Source organism: Setaria viridis, chromosome 4, assembly GCF_005286985.2.
Source record: "Setaria viridis chromosome 4, Setaria_viridis_v4.0, whole genome shotgun sequence".
NCBI classification, from domain to species: Eukaryota; Viridiplantae; Streptophyta; class Magnoliopsida; order Poales; family Poaceae; genus Setaria; species Setaria viridis.
The window spans coordinates 10,753,604-10,772,957 of NC_048266.2; the positions used below are offsets into that span (position 1 = coordinate 10,753,604).

General features: G+C 47.3%; 1 protein-coding gene across 1 annotated transcript; it reads left to right on the top strand.

Annotated features, from left to right (window-relative positions):
• Positions 1 to 639: 639 nt before the first annotated feature.
• Positions 640 to 2,135, top strand: LOC117851819 (uncharacterized). The gene is made up of 3 exons (XM_034733719.2): positions 640 to 974; positions 1,075 to 1,204; positions 1,297 to 2,135. The coding sequence occupies exons 1-3, from the start codon at positions 842 to 844 to the stop codon at positions 1,907 to 1,909; spliced, it is 876 nt and encodes a 291-aa protein (XP_034589610.1). The 5' UTR covers positions 640 to 841; the 3' UTR covers positions 1,910 to 2,135.
• Positions 2,136 to 19,354: the final 17,219 nt, after the last annotated feature.

Genomic DNA, 19,354 nt, shown 5'->3' on the forward strand with positions numbered 1-19,354 from the left:
TATGATTTACCGTGTATACATAGCTTAATAGCATGCATTTTCTCTGCTGCCTTAAATAATTATGCACAGACAATTCTCTAGAAAAAGGAGGGCTAGAGGCAGACTCAAAGTTCTATTTAAATATATTGTAACAAAAAATTAAGGTGGGAGCGCTATAGAAAACACTTGTTGGCATTGTGGCTCACTTCATATGATGCAACTCGCTCCTCCTGTGCATGGAACCTAAAAGTCAAAAAAAAAAAAACTGGCGCGCACGAATCCTAGAGCAAAGTTGATGGACGAAATATTGCAACCGAGCATTTGTTATCCCGTGGTAGTTTTTCACGCATTTTTTTTTTGAAACTTTCGTTTTCTACGCTTTCAAGCTGTCGCTACACGGCAACATTTGCATTTTGGTTCTGCAAAACGATGGCAGAGCATCCAAATCCAGACCACAGAGGACAGAGCGCCAGGCTAAAACAGAACATAACCTGTTTCATAAAAAAGCCGCAAGAAAAAAAAGGTTTTCGAGTACGTACAAAGGCTTTGATGAATCATCCACCATCCGTCGTCAACGAGACGTGAATGGCAGGCAGTTTTACCTCGGTGCCGGGGATGATGACGGGCATGGCGGCCTCAGAGACGGGCTCACACGTACGACGCGCCTCGCCCTCGCCTCCCGCCACGTGGAGCGCCGCCCCCGCGGGCGGCCTCCCCCTTCCCCCTCCGCCCCCGCCCTTTATAAATGCGAGCCTGGCGCCGCGCCGAGCTCACCTGGAACAGAGACGGCAGCCACCGTCGCAGAGAGCCGCAGGCCCGCAGCACCTGACGACTGTGAAGAGGGAGAGTGAGTGAGGGAGGGATGGGGAGGCAGCCGTGCTGCGACAAGGTGGGCGTGAAGAAGGGCCCGTGGACGGCGGAGGAGGACCAGAAGCTCGTCGGCTTCCTCCTCACCCACGGCCACTGCTGCTGGCGCATCGTCCCCAAGCTCGCCGGTGAGTGAGATCCCCCCTGCTTCTTGCAGTTCCGCTCCGCGCATGCGGGCGTCGCGTCCCTCTGTCTGACCAGTGTGCGATTCGTGAGCTCCTGGTGCAGGGCTGCTGCGGTGCGGGAAGAGCTGCAGGCTGCGGTGGACCAACTACCTGAGGCCCGACCTCAAGAGGGGCGTCCTCTCCGACGACGAGGAGCGGCTCGTCATCGACCTGCACGGGCAGCTCGGGAACAGGTGATTGATTGCGAAAATTCTCCATGGTTTTTTTGGCCCTCGGTTTGACGTGGAGCGGCTTCGGGTCTCACCGCCATGGCCGACGCGTGCAGGTGGTCCAAGATCGCGGCGCGGCTGCCGGGGAGGACGGACAACGAGATCAAGAACCACTGGAACACCCACATCCGGAAGAAGCTCCTCCGGATGGGGATCGACCCCGTCACGCACCTCCCGCTGCAGGAGGCCCCCGCTCCTCCTCCTCAAGAGCAGCAGGAAGACCAGCCGCCGCCGGCGCCGCAGCAGCAGCAGCAGCCACCGCAGCCGCAAGAACACCACCAGCCGCGGAACGACAGCGGGCTCATGCTGCAGGACGACGACGCGGGGGAGGAGGACCTGCCGATGTTCCAGCCGCACGAGGTCGCCACGGCGCCACCAGCACCGCCGACCGCGGCGGCGGCGGCGGTGAGTAACTGCGGCTCCGTCTCCTCCGCCTCCGCCGGCTCTGTGTCCGTGGTCTCGCCGTCCTGCTCGTCCTCGGCCTCGGCCCCGGCGGCGTCCGGCGTGGAGGCGACAGAGTGGCCGGAACCCATGTACCTGTTCGGCATGGACGACGGCATCATAGACGCCGGCTGCTGGGACGGCCTCTTCCCCGGCGGCGGCATGGGCGTCGACCCGTTCGACGGGTACCCCGGCGGCGGCTTCGACCAAGACGACGACTGGCTGTGACGCGCGTGATCCTAATTCCTAGCAATGCACATAGATTCGCCGTGGCTTCTTTCTTCGAGCTCGATTAGCAGGATAGCTAGCCTAGCTTTAGCCTCCATGCTTTCTTAGCTCTCTTTCGACTCGGAGAGTGCGCTGCCATGGCCGTCGATCCCATGCTCTGCCGTTGAGCTTTAATCGAATGTTGATAAACAAAATTTGACAAAAATCGGAAGTTGATTGTGACGCGTCTGATGATCGATTCAGCTATCCAGTTCGGTCGGTCGGTGGACGCCATTGCCATGCCAGTCTCCACTCTCCGGAGCTAGCTCTGTGACGTGCGCGTCGCGGCGTGCGCGCGTGAGCCGGTGGTGTCAGCTTCCGAGTTCTCATGCGGCGGTGCTCCGGACTCTCTCCGGCCGGGGGTGATGGTGCCGGTTGTCGCCGCTTCTTGGACCGCTACCATACGTGGGTACACGCCAAGATCGTGGTTCATTCACTTCCGGTTAATCCGTGCTAGTACATCGTTTTTGATGTGTTTCGAAATGTGCGCCCATCCATCTACTGCCTCTGGTCAAACAAGCATGTCATCGTAAGAGAGTGCTTGCAGTCAACCTCGACGACTTTGGTCACTGCTCGTATTTCACTTCCAGGTGTGTGAATTTCAAGCTTCTGAATTTGGCGTGTAGGTACCTTCTCGTAATTTTTACACACTACTTGAATTCTTGACAAAGGAAGCAAAAGTTACCGGCTGTGTTATATAGTACTGTACTACAATACAAGTCAAATTTGATGTCCGATGGTAAGTTGGTAACGGTACCAAATAAAGTGGGGGCAGTTTCAGGTATAGTAAGGAGGGCAGGGACGCAAGGCTGATGAATGTTGCAAGGAAGGCTAGTTGGCGATTCTTGAGATGGATTACAGCTCCCTCATATCGTAATTCTCTTATTTGGATCCGACAAACGGCGATCTCGTCAGGATTTCATCATTAGGGAGGCCCGGAGGCTAAAGAAGTTGGCCAGAGCCTTCCGCCTTTTGTCGTCCAACATAGGAAGTTTATTTTCTTTTCGTAGAGCAAATCGTTGCTGGGAAATGTAACTCTGTTTATGAGTAATTTGTAACTCTGAAAATGAGTCATTTTTTTAAAGAAAAATTATGTTGCTGGTTGTGGTTTGAACTCACAATCACAGGCAACACATGGCGCAGGGGTTTCTCAGTGACTCAGCGTGACTTCACCCTGACGTCACGGTGGCGCCATCTTCCCGTGGACATGAGCGATCGAGCCCCACGAATCCACTACCTCTGTCTCGAGAATCTCTCTCTATCCTCGCTCGAGCTCCTCCTCATCATTCGCAAATCCTGCTGTCGATTACACACCACAACCCAAAGAGGCAAAGAAAGATCAAGTGACATCATGCAGCCGTGGTTACCTACAGGATTACAGCGCCTAGAGATGCTGGGGCAGAGCATGATCTCGCCTTTTGGGCACTATTACGTTCTGCTGCACTTCAGCTCGCGGAGGAACTGCAGCGCGGCGTGCGCGGCGTGTCAGGTGGGATGGTATGCGTCTGCCGGATTTGACATGCTCCGCTCTCGGTGAACTACTGTGGACGGCAATGTGCTTAGTGATGAACTGAAGATAAAATATGCTCTGGCTCGACCTCCTTGCTGTTGTCACGGGCCGGGGCACCCGTAAGATGTGAAATCCTTTCTGCTTGCGAGTTGCGACAAGTAGTAGTCCAACGTCACAAGTATGGTCACGGAAATTAAAGAGTACTACTGCACTGGTAACATTTATATTTTATTAAATTGGGGATCGCCGAAACGATGGTCACCTCGAATGCTGATCGTAGGTTAAAAGCCTTAGCCTTGCGGGTTCCAACAGGAACAGGAAACACCAAATCTCTTAACCTCGCATATCTCCGGTTATTAGGATGCTTCGAGGGTAAGTGATGTCAGCAACAATGTTTGGTCCCTCTTTGACTAACCCTCGAGTGTTCAGAAACTTCTCCAAACAATCAGCTCGTTGTGTTTTGCTTTTTACACAGGAATAAGCACGGGACAAGATCCCTCGAAGTAAAGATCCTTCATCAAAGCTCAACGAAGTTGGTGCCTCAAGATGCGGATGAAGTCCCAAGGTTAACAGGGTGGAGGTGTTGGAAACGTGAACACGTGGAGAAGTTCAATTTGTACACATATTCCCCAATAACTTTTATGTACAACATATTTTAGGAATATAGTGGTTGAACAAGGGTACTTTCGGAATGTAAAGTAGGCCAAAAGTCACTATAAAAGGGGAGCCTCCGAAAAGTAGGCCAAATGTTACTATAAAAGGGGAGTCCTACCCCGTTGTAGGAGGGGTCACTTTTTCCAATTGAGAAGCGAACTTTGTTCCCGTTATAATCCAAAGTCTGTTCAGTGTCAAATTCCTTTGAGACCAACAGGGTGCCCACCGTGTTCTTAGCCGTAAAACAACTCATGATGCCACAAACGAAGAAAAATAAAACCGCACCACAGGGAGCCGCCGAGGGTGAAAGAGAGAATCATGTGGCTCAAGAGAAAAGACCTGTCCCCATTGACCAAGATAACACATATACTATAGAGAAGTTAAAGAGAGTCGAGACCAACTTAAGAACAAGAAGCGAGAAAAAAAGAGCTGAAGCAGAAGCAGCAAACTTAGCACAACCAGAGTCAAGCACAAGAAATGATTAAGTCGGTGCAGCAGAAAAAGAGTTGGCCATTATTTTGGGGCAACTCGAGGCTTTGAAACAAGCAAAAGAAAAATTTTCTCAAGAACTAAAAGAACAGCAACTGGCTGCACAAAAGATAGCGAGGCTAAACCAAGCAAAACAAAAATTTGCATCACTACAAGAGGAACCAGATGAATTGCAATACCTGCGAACCACGCCTCAGCAACCACAACCACAAACAATACCCCCGAGGCAGCAGCGTGCCATCAACCCCACAAGCTTTACGTAAGCAAACCCAAGCTTCGCAGCACATAATGCACCAGTAATGACTGTGGCATATGTAGCAATTGACCCAAGCTCTCCACTCTCTATGGGCCTGCAAACTGCTCTTTGGCCACCAAACTACAAAACAATCTCTTTACCAACATTCAATGGGCAAACCGACCCTCGCCAATCCTCATGAGCTACGAAGCTACCATAGCCTCGGCGTGGGGAGATGATGTGGTCTTGGCCAAATCTTTGATCATAGCATGCGAAGGCGCAACGCTCAATTGGTACTCTTTACTTCCATCGTAATCTGTGTACAGCTGGATAGACCTCAAGACAAAATTAATTCAAAACTTCCAAGGTTTCCACAGAGCCGTAACAAATGAAGGAGATTTGTTCAATTGCATCCAAAGAGATAAAGAACCCCGGACAAGTTATATCAACTTGTCAAAAGATTTGTTCAGTTGAAATCCTAAACACTACATGTTGATGAAAGTGTAGCAATAGCAGCCTGCATTAAAGGGCTGAACCTAGGGCAAATAGCCTCTCATCTTTCAAGAGAGAAGCCCAAAACAATGGAAGCACTATTCGCGAAACTAGAAAAATACCTGCACATCGGATGAGGATCACAGGAAAAGAGTAATGGAAAGAAATAATAACAGGCAAGCGTATAAAGAGCAAAGATGGCCACCTCCGAAATACAACTTCCAATAACGCCAACAGCCATATTCGACTCATCACATATTACCGAACGAAGGTGCTCAAGCCTCATAGCAACAAAATTAGAACCAAAGCAGGCACCAATCACATCAAGAAAATCAAGGTAGTGGGCAGAGAGGAGGCCACACTAGCAGAGGAAGAGGCTGAGGTAGAGGACCTCCAAGACCAAGCAATCAAAACAACAAACCTTGAATGTTCTATTGCACCTTTCATGGCAAACAGCTGGATCACGCAACTGATTTCTGCCCAGAGATGAAAAAGACTTTTGAAAGAATAGCCGAAGAGAAGAGAGCAACCGCAGCAACAACACCTAAAACTATCCACCGTACTTCTTTCTGGCCACAATAGCCATATTACCCAGCTTACTCTAAGCCAAACTCCAACACCATTCCCACATCTACCCTCGCAAATTCATTCACCAACCCTTTAACTACCAACCAACTATGATGTGGAAACCATCGCCGCAATTTCAATCTCGAAGCCGACCAACCTCGCAAACTGCAAGTTTCGCTCCACCTCAGCCTCTGCAAGAAATACCAATACCTCCACCAAACTTGCCAAATCAAATACCAAAAGCTGAACCCAACAATGGCCAAAACAGCAATCCAAAAGCTCTTCCCTCCTACGGCATGATTATGCCAATATCAGGTGGCTCCTCTCAAAAATTCCAAGACACTCGCACCACCAAGTCCAATTCCTTGCCTACCTACGACATGATTATGCCAATAGCAGGTGGATCATCACTAGAATTTGAGAACAAGAAGCAAAAACAAAATTCCTTCAGGCAGATCCATTCAATCATCCCCGATGGACCACCAGCCAAACCAGAATGGGCACACATGCAAATCTCCTGCACGGAAGAAGACTTCAAACTCAAAACAGCCTCGCATAATGATGCGATGGTGATCGAGGCTATTGTTGCTGGACGGACAATTGGGAAAGTACTAGTTGACAATGGAAGCTTAGCAGATATCATTTTTGCAAACACGTTCACAGAAATGAAAATTGATCCCCACCTACTACAGCAAGCAGAGGTGCCATTACTTGGTTTCGGAGGAAAGCCAGTGCAAGCCTTGGGGAAAATCACATTACTAGTATTATTTGGAAACCTAGACAACATCAGAACGGAACACATAACGTTCGACGTTGTGGAAATGTACTATCCATACTTTACCATCCATACTTTACCATCTTTGAAAGGGTATTCATCAACAAGTTCGATGCAGCGATAAGGCAGTTGTTCTTGTGAATGAAGATCCTAGTTCTGAAAGGAGTCATCACAGTCTACGGCGACCAGTAAACAGCTAGGGATATTGAAAAAGGTGCAACCCTGGGGCAGAAAAATGTACACCACTTGGCAAGCTTCAGCGAGGCTGAACCCTCAGAGAAGAAAAAGCCATACGTCGAGCCTAAAAGAGATAAAAAAGGTGAAAATGAAGGTTGACGGCAAAACCAAAAGAGTGTTGCTAGACAAATATGTCCTCGATAGAGCTGTAACCATCGGTGCCAACCTCGAGCCCGATGAAGAAAAGCAGGTAATTGAATTCTTGAACAAGAACAAGGATGTGTTCTCATGATCCGCATATGACCTGCAAGGAATTGATAGAGATATAATAGAACATAAGTTAGAAATAAACAAAGGCGGGAGACCAAAAAATCAAAAGCTTCAAAAAAATGTTAGAAGAAAAAAAATTCAAGCTATCAAAGTAGAGGTTCAAAGGTTAGCTGATGCAAATGTGATATGCACGGTTATGTATCCTGAATGGTTGGCAAACATAGTTCCAGTCAAGAAGAAAAATAGCAAATGGAGAATGTGCATAGATTTCACGGACCTCAATAAGGCATGCCCTAAAGATGACTTCCCATTAGAAAGGGTTGACAAGGTGGTAGATAACGCTACAAATAGTGTAATGTTGTCACTACTAGATATGTTTTCAGGCTATCACCAAGTCCGAATGAAAAGAGAAGATGAGGAAAATACGAGTTTCATCACCCCATTCGGGACATACTGCTTCATGAGAATGCCCGAGGGGCTCAAGAATGCGGGGTCAACTTTCTCAAGAATGATGGCAATAGTGCTAAGCACACAGCTTCAAAAAAACATCCTAACTTACGTGAATGATACCGTGGTAAAAAGTGACAATTGTAAAGATCATATTTATGACCTCGCATAAACTTTTGCCAATCTGAGGGCAGCAAACTTAAAGCTGAATCTAGAAAAATATGTATTTGGAATTCAATGAGGCAAGGTGCTAGGATGCTTAGTCTCAACCAAGGGCATCGAGGCTAATCCAGACAAAATTCAAGCTCTAATTGACATGAAAGAACCGGTTTCAGTAAAAGATGTGCAAACATTGATAGGAAGAATAGTAGCCCTCAGCAGATTCATTTCGAGAGCAGTTGAAAGAAGTCTACCCTTTCTACCCTTTTCCCAAGTCTTGGGAAGCTCCAAAAAGTTCGAATGGGGAGAGCAGCAAAGCAAAGCTTTCGCAGAATTGAAAGACTACCTAACGAACATGATAAAATTGTGCCCTCCTAAACCAAAGTCTCCTTTGTTGTTGTATTTGTCAGCCTTGAGCTCTGCAGTCAGTGCTGCCTTAGTGCAAGAAAAAGAAGTTGAGGGCAAACCAAGACAAACTTTAGTATATTTCACCTCAAAAGCATTATTGGGGTAAAAAATGTTCTACTCAGAGCTAGAAAAAATCACTTATGCTGTAATCATGGCAGCACGCAATCTAAGGCATTTCTTCAAGGGCCACAGAATAGTGGTGGTCACCAACCAGCCACTACATGATATATTCACAAATAGAGAAGCCTCGGGGAGAATAACAAAATGGGCATCAGAATTGTCTGAGTACATGGTGGACTTTGAGAGAAGAAGTGCAATCAAATCACAAGTTTTAACTGATTTCATAGTTGATTGGACATCCCCATGCAATAGTGAAACCGATGAAATCGAGACTCCATGGGTTATACATTGCGACAGAGCTTGGTGTGAGAAGGGGTAGGAGTATCAGCAATAATCACTTCACCCTCGAGCGTTAAAATCAGATAAGCCATGAGGCTTAACTTCAAAGGCAAAGCAAAGTTCACCAACAACACCACAGAATATGAAGCAATGCTTCTAGGGCTAAGGAAAATGAAGGTGCTGGGTCAGCAAGTGTTCATAGTAAAATCAGATTCCAAAGTGATTCAGGAGCACATCAAGAAAAAAAGCGAGGCTAGAGAGCCAGAGCTGGTTAAGTATTTAGCTGCAGTAAGAGCAATGGAAAAGTATTTCAAGGGGTTCACTGTTCAACACATCCCAAGGGCAGAAAACGATGACGCGGACAAGTTAGCAAAAGCAGCTGCACAAAATCAAATCATGACACCCGATGTATTCTACGAGATCATACATTCCCCATCAACAAAAGAGCAAGCTCTGAGGGTTGTAAATGCAATCACCAGGTTCGATTGGAGGGATCCAATCATGGCCTACCTTGGAGGACACTACGAGCCTCATGACGAGGTTGAACTAAAGAGAATGAAGCAAAGAGCTAGGGGCTATGCCATGGTAGACGATGAGTTGTACAAATCAGGGTTATCAGCTCCTTGGCTGCGCTGCATAACCTTAGAAAGTGGCAAAGAGCTATTAGCAGAGATTCACAGTGGGTTCTGCGGTCTCACATAGGAACCATAGCTCTGGTAGGCAAAGCCGTGAGGCAAGGGTTTCTCTGGCCAACCGCAATCCTCGATGCCCGAAGCTTAGTAAGAACCTGCGAGGCCTGCCAAAAGACAACTAACCAGCAAAGAGCGCCCTCACTGCCCATACAACTCATACCACTGTCCTGGCCTTTACAAAGGTAGGGAATGGACTTAGTTGGACCACTACCAACTGCTCAAGGCAACTGCAAGTTCGCCGTAGTAGTAGTCGACTACTTTACAAAATAGATCGAAGCTAAACCACTAGCAAACATAACCTCAGGCTCTATGCAAAAGTTCTTTTGGCAAAACATCATCTGCAGATTCAGAGTTCCTAGAGAGTTAACAGTTGACAATGGAAAGCAATTCAATTGCAATGACTTCAGAGAGTTTTGTGAAACCATGGGAACCAAAGTAAAATTTGCATCAGTGTATCATCCACAGTCTAACAAGGCTATTGAAAGAGCAAACGGGATAATCTTTTTGAGTATCAAGAAATGTTTATATGACCAAAAAAAGGAAAGTGGGTTGATGAACTACCTAAAGTCATATGGTCTCACAGCACCACAACGTCAAGAACGATCGGTTTCTCTCCTTTTCCGGCTGCTTTATGGCTCTGAGGCTATGACACCAGAAGAAATAAAAAATGAAAGCTTAAGAGTGCTCAAGATCGAGGTTACATCAGACAATGAGAAGGTTGATAAAGATATGATAGAGCTTGATATACTCTAAGCAGCAGAAAACCTTGACAAGTATCAACAAGAAACAAGAAAATGGAGGAATAGGTAAGTAGTAAGAAAAGAAATCAAGGTAGGAGATTTAGTCATCAAAAAGAGAAAGAACTAAGAGAACCTCAGGAAGTTACAAGAAACTTGGGAAGGTCCCTATGTTGTCATTCGAAGCAACAGGCCAGGATCATTTGACCTAGCAGATCAGCTTGGAGCAGAGTTACCACATTCTTGGAATGTGGACAACTTACGCAAATACTACCCATAGTCGCGACACTTGTAAAAACCCTCGGCCTGTGAATCTATAAACAATGTCGAGGGTAGAAAATTTAATTTCTCGCATTTACTCTCTTGCAAACGGATCGTACTCTTTTCCTTAATAGGGGGGCTCCACACTGGAGGCAAGATTTTTAACGAGGTGGATCCATGTAAACCTTTACATTTTAATGAAGTACAGTTCCCCCTATCCTCGTGTTTTTCAAGCCTTGAAAGGGCTATTACATTGCGTTTCCGCGAAATCGAGACTTGTATTTCCGTGCAAGCTAAAGCCAAAAGCAAGAACAAGTTGTGGCAAAATGTTGCATTTCCATGCGACAAAAAACTTGCGTTTCCGCACAAGCATTGGACAGAAGCAACAACAAGTTGCAGCACCAATTTTACTTTTTGAATACTTCAGACTTGGTGTTTCTGCGCAAGCTCTAGCCAAAAGCAACAAGTTAGCATTAGTTTTACATTTTCAGCACCTTTCTAAAATTCTATCTAACCTCGCCGGACTCTAAGCTTTATGGTCGAAGCAATCAAGAGTTGCAATTTCGACCCGACTTATCGTTCGATTTTCTAAGTCCAGAAAACTCGGAACAAGTTTTTGTCGACTTATTACTAGCATACTTGAGTATGGAAACTTTGGTAAAAGATTACATCCAATCCGAGGATGACCCAACCACCGATCATGGGCATCAAACAACATAATCCTCGCACAACGGAATGAAAGAGGGGGTGACATTTTTTTGCAGAAAAAGTTTTCATTCCTTTGTGTGAAAATTATTTCATAGCACTAGATCAATGACCCCCTCGAGGCTAATCAAAGTTTTACTCATTACACAACTTACTAAACAAACATGCTTGACCTTTACTAACTACAACAAAAGCTTCACAAAAGGAATAAAGGGGGGGTGACATTTTCTCATGGAAAAAACAGCATTTATTCTTATATGCTATGATTTTTGTTTCAAGTAAGGATGACAATTTGATTACCTGACCAGCTTTCAAACCTTGGAACTCTGCAGCATCACACACATAGGCAAAGTCAAACTCATGACTTTGTGGGCTAAGGGGCTCTGTCTTCACCCTTGAAGCTTTAGGTATCACATCTTCCATCACACCTAGAGCATAACCATTGCGAGCCTCAAAATAGCAACCCAGCACAAAGCTTTGCACAGAAAAATGTTCATAGCAAAAAACACCAGAAATCTTGAAAACTAGCATCAGGATGAAAAGAACGATAGAGACGCCAAGCGTGACCACTAGCAACAATGTTTCCACGATGAAATTGAAGAGGGAGTACGTCCTACGCAGGCCCATCACCTAGGACCTGCGCAGGTTAAGTTACAACCGGTAAATGTTTTAGTTCTTAACCCTAAACTATACATCAAAAGACTAGTCCCCAATTAAATCTAGCCTCGAGCCTACACCTCTTGCTGCTCTGAACCTCCAGCCTCGTCCTTCTCCCTTAACTCCTCTTCCTTGGCCTGCTCAAAACAATACCAATAAGAAAGTAACCAAGAAAGGCGCAGAGTATAAAACAAGAGAGAAAAGTATGAACCTGCACAAAGGTGTTCACGGGGAACGTGCTGTGCATAATCACAACCAGAAGCTTTGCAAAACTCTTTCATGAAATTTCTCTTCACAACCTTAACTTGTTTCGATGTCTCCTGCGCATCGAGCTTCGAGGCCAAAGAAAACTTATAGCCACGAGCATCGAGTTTCATAAGGTCTGAACACCCTCCACCCACAAGCAGCTTCAATATACCCTCGCAACACAAGGAGGCCACATAGTCGCTAGCTCCTGCAATAACTAAGGGCAAGTACTCAAATTCTTGATCCATCCAATCAAACATTTCCTTGGCACCCTTATCAGCAGGGAAAGGAAGAGGCTCTGCCCCAAACTCTGCCAATGCAAGCTTATACCCATCATGAATTTGTGAAAAATAGGCTTTCAGCAGTTGTTTCTGCACCATCAATAAAACCTTTTTGAGCCTCGAGGTTCTTCCCCAATTTGTGAATCATTGTATCCTTTTCGGTGCAAGACTTTGCAAGCTCCTCATTGTTTTTCCTTAGAGGACTAATGGTCGTCGCATCTCTCTTGATGGTGCTGCGTAGCTTCTCAAGAACCTTGAGGTTGTCTTGTGAGTTCTTTTCCAAGGTTTCCACTTTATGAGCAAGATCGTTGCGTTTGTAACGTCCGTAAACATTTACCAAATTAAATCACTCGTTAAATATGCATTCCAAATCTTTTCCGACCGCTGAGCCCCGACAAATCTTTTCCTTTCCATCGGACCTGTCGTTCCGGCCCCGACGTCGTCAACCCTCTTTTTCCGCTCCCCGTAATTTTCGCCGCGTGCCCGTCCAATCCATCACGCGTGCCGTCAAATCCCGCAACTTTCGCCGAGCTGCCCCTCCCTTTTTTCTCCTCCTTTTTCCTTTTCTTTTTCCCTCTTCCTTTTTCCTCTTTTCCCTTCTTCTTCCTCCTTCTTCCTCCTTCCTCCTTTTTCTCTCTCTTCTTCCTTTTTTTCCCCTGCCGTCCTTTCTTTTTCCGTGGTGCTTAGCGCCTGGCTCCTGGCGCCTGGCGCCCGAAGCCTTGGCCGCGCCGGCCGTGCCCAGCCCCACCGGCGCGAGGGCCACACTGACCGGTGCCGCTCCCGGCCGCCCGCTGCAGGCTGCCCGCTCGCGCCCGCGCCAACCCGGCCGCCCACTCGCGCCCGCACGCTCCCGGCCGCCCGCACGCGCCTGCACGCGCCCGGCCGCCGCTCGCCGCACGCGCGCCTGCGCTCACGCGGCTCCGTCACCCGGCCGCGCGCGCCTGTGCCACGTCGCGCCCACCCGTGCACCTTGGGCCTTGCGTGTCGCGCCGGCGCCGCCAGCCGCGCCGGACCGTCCGTCGGCCGATCTCCGCCCGTCCCCTCCCGGTGCACTTCCCCACGAGGTCGCCGCCCCCTGTGCCTCCTCATCGACCACGCCACCACGCCATCCATGAGCACACCCACCCCGGCACGCCACCGGCCGGAAAAGTCCCGGCCACCATCATCACCACCGGCCGCCCCCTCGCTAGCCTATAAAAGGGGCAACGCCCCGGTTCTCCGCACCACCACCGCCGCTAGTCTCACCGCCGCCCCTACCCTGCTCCCTCCCGTGCGCCCAACCGCCACCTCCACCGTGCGCCGCCGCCCTCACCATTGCCGGCCGCCCCTTCTTCCACCTCCCAATCCCCAAGGTGAACGGCAAAATGGGACCTCAACGCCTCCCCCTCCCTTTCCCCACCGTCGGGGCCCGCCGCTGGCAAGGCTCGGCCGCCCGGCCGGCCACCGTCGGCCACCCCCCCCCCCGTTTTCCACTTCCTGTAACCGGCCAAAGGAAGAAGAAGCTCCTTCAATTTCGATCTACCCCTCTAGTCTCATCTATTTACAATCCGGCCCTCCTACCTCTCGTGGAAAAAGTCTCACAGATATGCCCTTCCACCTTTCAGAAATAATTACAAATAAGTCCCTGGTTCTCGCGGTTTAGTCCTAAATCTTATTTTAAGCCCTAACACCCCTTTAACCTGTCATTTCATGCGCCAAACTTCCTCCAAATGATCCCAAATTCGACCATGGCCTCCTCTCATATACTTCCGCCGAGGCATATCCAAATTTTATGAAAATACCATTCCTACCTATTTTCCGTTCGCATTTCCTGTTCGGAGCTCAACGGGTAAAATCTTTTTCCTTTTTATTTATTCTGTGCTTGTTTGTGTGTGCCGTAGATCGCGAAGCACCCGAGGAGGAGCACGAGGAGGAGTTTGACCGCGAGCTGAAGCCCGAGGACCAGTACCGCGAGTAGGAGCTCCCGGAAGGCTTTGAGAACGGCAAGTCCAACCTGATCCTTTGATGCATATTTAATACCCAGTTTTTCAAACACAACCTATTGGCCTGTTTTATAAAATGCATATTATTTTATTGCAAGACATGGTTGGATAGCCACCCCTTGGTTGTTATGATTATTCCTTGTTGTCCTATATTTATCTCTAAATATGAGTTGCTCTGTTTAGATGATAAATACTGCTAGAATGCTTAGGAACTCGTTACTCAAATTCAATCATGACAACATCTATTTATTCGAAAAATAAATGTGTGAGTGTGTTCAACTGAGGAGTTGGGTTTTCGGGTGTAAAGAGAGGTGGTGCGTGGATGAGATGGATGGGCGTTTCTTGTGTGGAATGCCGGATTGTTGAGCTCGTACCTTAGTGGTTGAGCAGAGTTGGGAGATATCCATCTTGTCGTAGCTAAGGACCAAGTTGATGTGTCATCTTGCCTAATTCCACCATCGTGCAACCACTCGACCGTTGTATGGGCAACGGCTTAGCATAAACCCCACTAGCTAAACTGTTAGGCTTCAGGTGTGCTGGTGAGCGACGGGAGCCCATGGAAAAGGACTAAGCTCTTGGTGACTTAGGTCCAGGTTTCGACCTCGTGGATGGGTTGCTAACCCCTTGGGTGCTTCCGTGTTGACTAGTCAGTGTTGGCTAAGGTGGGTAATGGCTTTGTTAGGATCCGCACCATCACTAAGGTGATCGTGAAGCGGTACCCTACTTGTGGGAAAAGTTTACAACCTCTGCAGAGTTAAAACCTATCCGGATAGCCGTGTCCACGGCATTGGACGAGTTACGGCTTGGTCACATACTAGCATTTGGAGGTGGTTGGTTTTTATGGTGTGTGTTGGATTTTGGAAGGGTCCGGCAGTTGTGCCGTGCGCTATGGCGGGCGGGGAGTCCAGTAGCGATAAAACTTGGATCCTTTGTGTAGGATCAACCCCACTTAATGTTTCGATTACTAAATAAAATGCATTGTGAAAATTCTTTGAAATAAAACCCTGCATGTGTCAAAAATCTAGCTTTATTGCAAATAAACCTTAACCATGTCCTTGTTGAATCCTATGCATATTCTTGCTGTATCCCCCTCCATGGATGGGGTTGGACTTGTTGAGTACTTTTGTACTCACCCCTGTTTTGTTGCTTCAGAGGAGGATCCGGACTTTGTTGCCGAGGACTTCGAGTAGGAGGTTGCGTCTGCACCCAATGCTGCCTGCGGTGTTGGCCCTTTTGCAGGATGCTCTCGCTGACGCATAGTTCCGATTGCAGCCCGGAGTCCGACTGGACTGCAACTTGGATTTATATTGTCATCGCTTTAGTTTTGCTTTGGGTGTGGCTTACGCGCCCGCTCCTTCGGGAGTTGTATGGTTTCTGAACTATTTGTTGAATAAATGTGTTATCAGCCTCCTGGGACTAATAATTGGATCACATTTAGTCTCTACTTATGTGGGGACGCTTCAATATCGTCACAAGAAGGTTTTTATTCTTCTTAAGCTCAGCATTTTCTTCCTTAAGTGAGGTACAAAGACTATCCAACATGGAGTTCTCTTTCCTCAACCTCGACATTTCAGTCTCGAGCTCAAGAATTCTAGCACTCCACCCAAGAATAACTTTCTCCTTATTTTGAAGCCTGTTAATAGCAACCTTACCAGTAGTTACAGCCTATAAAAAGCAAAAAAAGCAAAAAGTGTATCAAGGAAACAATTTCAAATGGTCAAGGAAAAATACTAAAAACAACAACAAAAGTCACACCTTGTAGCCGAGGGTAGCCATAATCCTCGCCAAATGGTCAGGTTCATAACAGCGCAAGGACTTTTCATATTCTACAAAATAAAAGTGAAAATCTTAAGCAAAGGTCACATAAGAAAAGAGAGGCAGAAGAGAAGTCCCATAAATACTAACCCTCGGGATCAAAATAACTGCCCCGGGTGTCACTTTGAACAGAAGCCTTAACCCTCGTAGGAGTTTGAGGATTTTTCTCTTCATCTTTAGCAAGTTCACCCTCCTCAAGAACCTTGGAAGAAACATTGATCTTAGATGTCTCCTTCAAAGCTACTTCCGCCGTCTCACCTACAACCCAAAGTGAGTCCCTCGATCCCCATAGTAGTGGAGGATTGAATGGATCATCGTCCTCACCTAACCCGGCACATGGACAGCCAGTAATTTCTCCTAAAGATCTGTTCCAAAAGCCTTATTGTAGTCTAACACAGACTGAGGCAGGCAAAACCCTTAAGCAAAGGATCCACCCTAAGAAGAAACAAGGGTTTGAGATATGGCTCCCCAGCCGTACCAACTGTATTTTGCAAATCCATAAAAAATTTAGAAGAGGCACTGCTAGCATCCGCAAAGCTAACACCAGCCAGGTTTGTATTTTCAAGATTACTTGTCTGAGTAGGCAGTGACTGCTCCATGAATTGCTTCGCTTCAGACACAACTGGCAGGACAACGCTAGCTTTTGATACGGCTCCAACATCCTCGTGCTGCGTTCCCCCATCAGCGGAAACATTACAAGCTTTATCTTCAACCAAACCTCGCAAGGTGAAACTAAAGAAAGATCCTCGTCCAAAAAATTGAAATCATCCTCTTCATCATCCAAGACATTCATAATTCTAACACCAGATTTTTTGCCAGCCTTCTTCACTTTCAGCCTAGCTAGGGCTCCAGCAGCTTCAAGTTTTGACTTCGAGGCATCAGACTTAGCCTCGGGCTGTGGTGTTGCGAACTCGGAACCCTTGACAACCTCGAGCCTCTTGCTGGAAGAACTAGATTGACCACTAGAAGAAACTTGGCCAAGCAGACTCTTTTTCTTTGAGAGCTTCAAGAACAGGAGTCTTGGACTTCTTGCCAACCTCAACCATGGGCATAGCAGACGAATCTTCTATTTTCTTTTTCTTTTTCCTTTACCCCCATTGCCACCAACCTCCATGGGGGTCACACCGGGATCATGCATCCGTTTCGAGGGTTTGTGAGGTTTAGCTTGAGGCTCAACCTCCACACCCATCTCAAAGAACACACGGTTCATACGATGGCCGTGTGTTACAATCTTCCACGTAGCATGATACTCATTAATATGAAAGGGCACAAGGATCTCAACAGTACACCTTTCTACCTCTTCCACAACGGGACCAGCACTCGTCCCTTTTGGCAAACTCAAGTCGAACCGAGGGAAAGGAACTGGCTTGTGATACCACGCCATAGTCTCCATTACAATCTCAGTGGGAGCCCACCCATCAGAAAGGGGCCAAATATCCGCAGCAAGGAACTCCTTGACAAGGTCCCAGCAACAGCCGAACAAGCGAGGACAAAAGCATCCTCGCAAGTCCAAAAACTTTTCGTCCTCCCAAAAGTAGGAACCGATATAATGTTAAGAGGAGACATCGAGCAGTAGAATGGGTAAAATGGTTCCCCAAAGCCACATACCTCGGACATGTCACAACCTTGACGTAAAACTAGTAAGCAAGCCACTTATCAGCCAATCTATTCTTCTACGCCACGGGAAGCTCGACCCTAGAAATCTTCTTGCTCTCATTTTTCCTCTGAGTAGTAAAGGTGCAACAACCAAATTAAGTTTCGTAAACCTCATCATCATCATCATCAAATTGAACTTCCTTTTTTTGAATATGAAGTTCATGAAGCCTCGCAAATCCATCAACATCTATCAACCCACCAAAAATGCGCTCGACCCAGAAAAACTTAGAAAGCTGCACAATCGCGTTAGGGGTAAGTTGGTGAAGCTTGGCCCCGTATCTGTCCATGATCTGCGGCAACATCTTATCACATGGGAAACGAAGTCTGATGGTAAAAAAATCTCTGAAAAAACCACAGCCTCACCGGGTTCGGGTTTTGGCACAAGCTCCTCGCTAGGCGGCCTCGCAACATCCTTGGGAAAATAGCCCTTGCTGACATAGAAATCTATTGTATTCTAAGAAACAAGGGAACATCCAAAGTGAAGCGTCGGCACATAAGTATCCTTGCTAGCCATGACTTCCGAGGGATCAGCCTCGACGTTTGACAAATCCTCCCCACTATCTGTATCAGACGAAACCTCTTGATGCTGAGAACCCTCACAATCTTCTTGATGATCAGAAATGTCTCGTTCCCTCGTTTGCTCCTCCAATTCTGAGGAAGTCATCAGCCTCGCAGTCTGTTTGGTATGAGCCAGCTGATGGGAAAGCAAGAAGAGAACAACTAAAACTTAAGTCAAGAAACCAAAATTAACGTAAAAGAGTAAAACGAAACAAACTGAAAGAGCATTACCTTCGAAGGAAAGGAGAATAAAAATATAAACCACATGAATCTCAAAGCACCAGACAACAGCAAAAGGGACTCTCAGCAAGATGCGAGGATAACCTCGAGAGCTCCCCCCCCTCCTTTTATAGGGGAGGAAGCATGCGCAAAAGGACACCTCGAACCATGATCCAAAGACGAAGAGGCACCAAATAAAAAAATGACATGTAAGGCATACAAGGTTACCATTGGCTCATTTCTCCTCCGACGTTCGAGGGTGACGTTTTTGGTAAGTGATCTCAAGGTTCGCGGGTTCGGCCCGTCGGAGTCGACCCTCGCCCTCGAGGGGCTACTGTTGGGGATCGCCAAAATGATAGTCACCCTCGAACGCCGATCATGGGTTAAAAGCCTTAGCCTCGCGGGTTCCTACAACAGGAACAGGAAACACCAAATCTCTTAACCTTGCATATCCCTAGTTGTTAGGATGCTTTGAGGGTAAGTGATGTCGGCAGCAATGTTTGGTCCCCATTTGATTAACCCTCGAGTGTTCAGAAACTTCTCCAAACAATCGGCTCGTTGTGTTTTGCTTTTTACACAGGAATGAGCACGGGACAAGATCCCTCAAAGTAAAGATCCTTCGTCAAAGCTCAATGAAGCTGGTGCCTCAAGGCTAGGTGCTCAGCTCAGGACGCAGATGAAGTCTCGAGGCTAGGTGCTCGGCTCAGGGCACAGATGAAGTCTCAAGGCTAAGCGCTTGGATCAGGATGTAGATGAAGTCCCGAGGTTAACATGTGGGAGGCGTGGGAAACGTGAACACGTGGAGAAGTTCAATTTGTACACGTATTTTCTAATGACCTTTATGTACGGCATATCTTAGGAATATAGGGGTTGAACAAGGGTACTTTTAGAATGTAAAGTAGGCTAAAAGTGAGTATAAAAGGGGAGCCCTACCCCGTTGTAAGGGGGTCACTTTTCAAATTGAGAAGCGAACTTTGTTCCCGTTGTAATCCAAAGTCTGTTCGATGTCGAATTC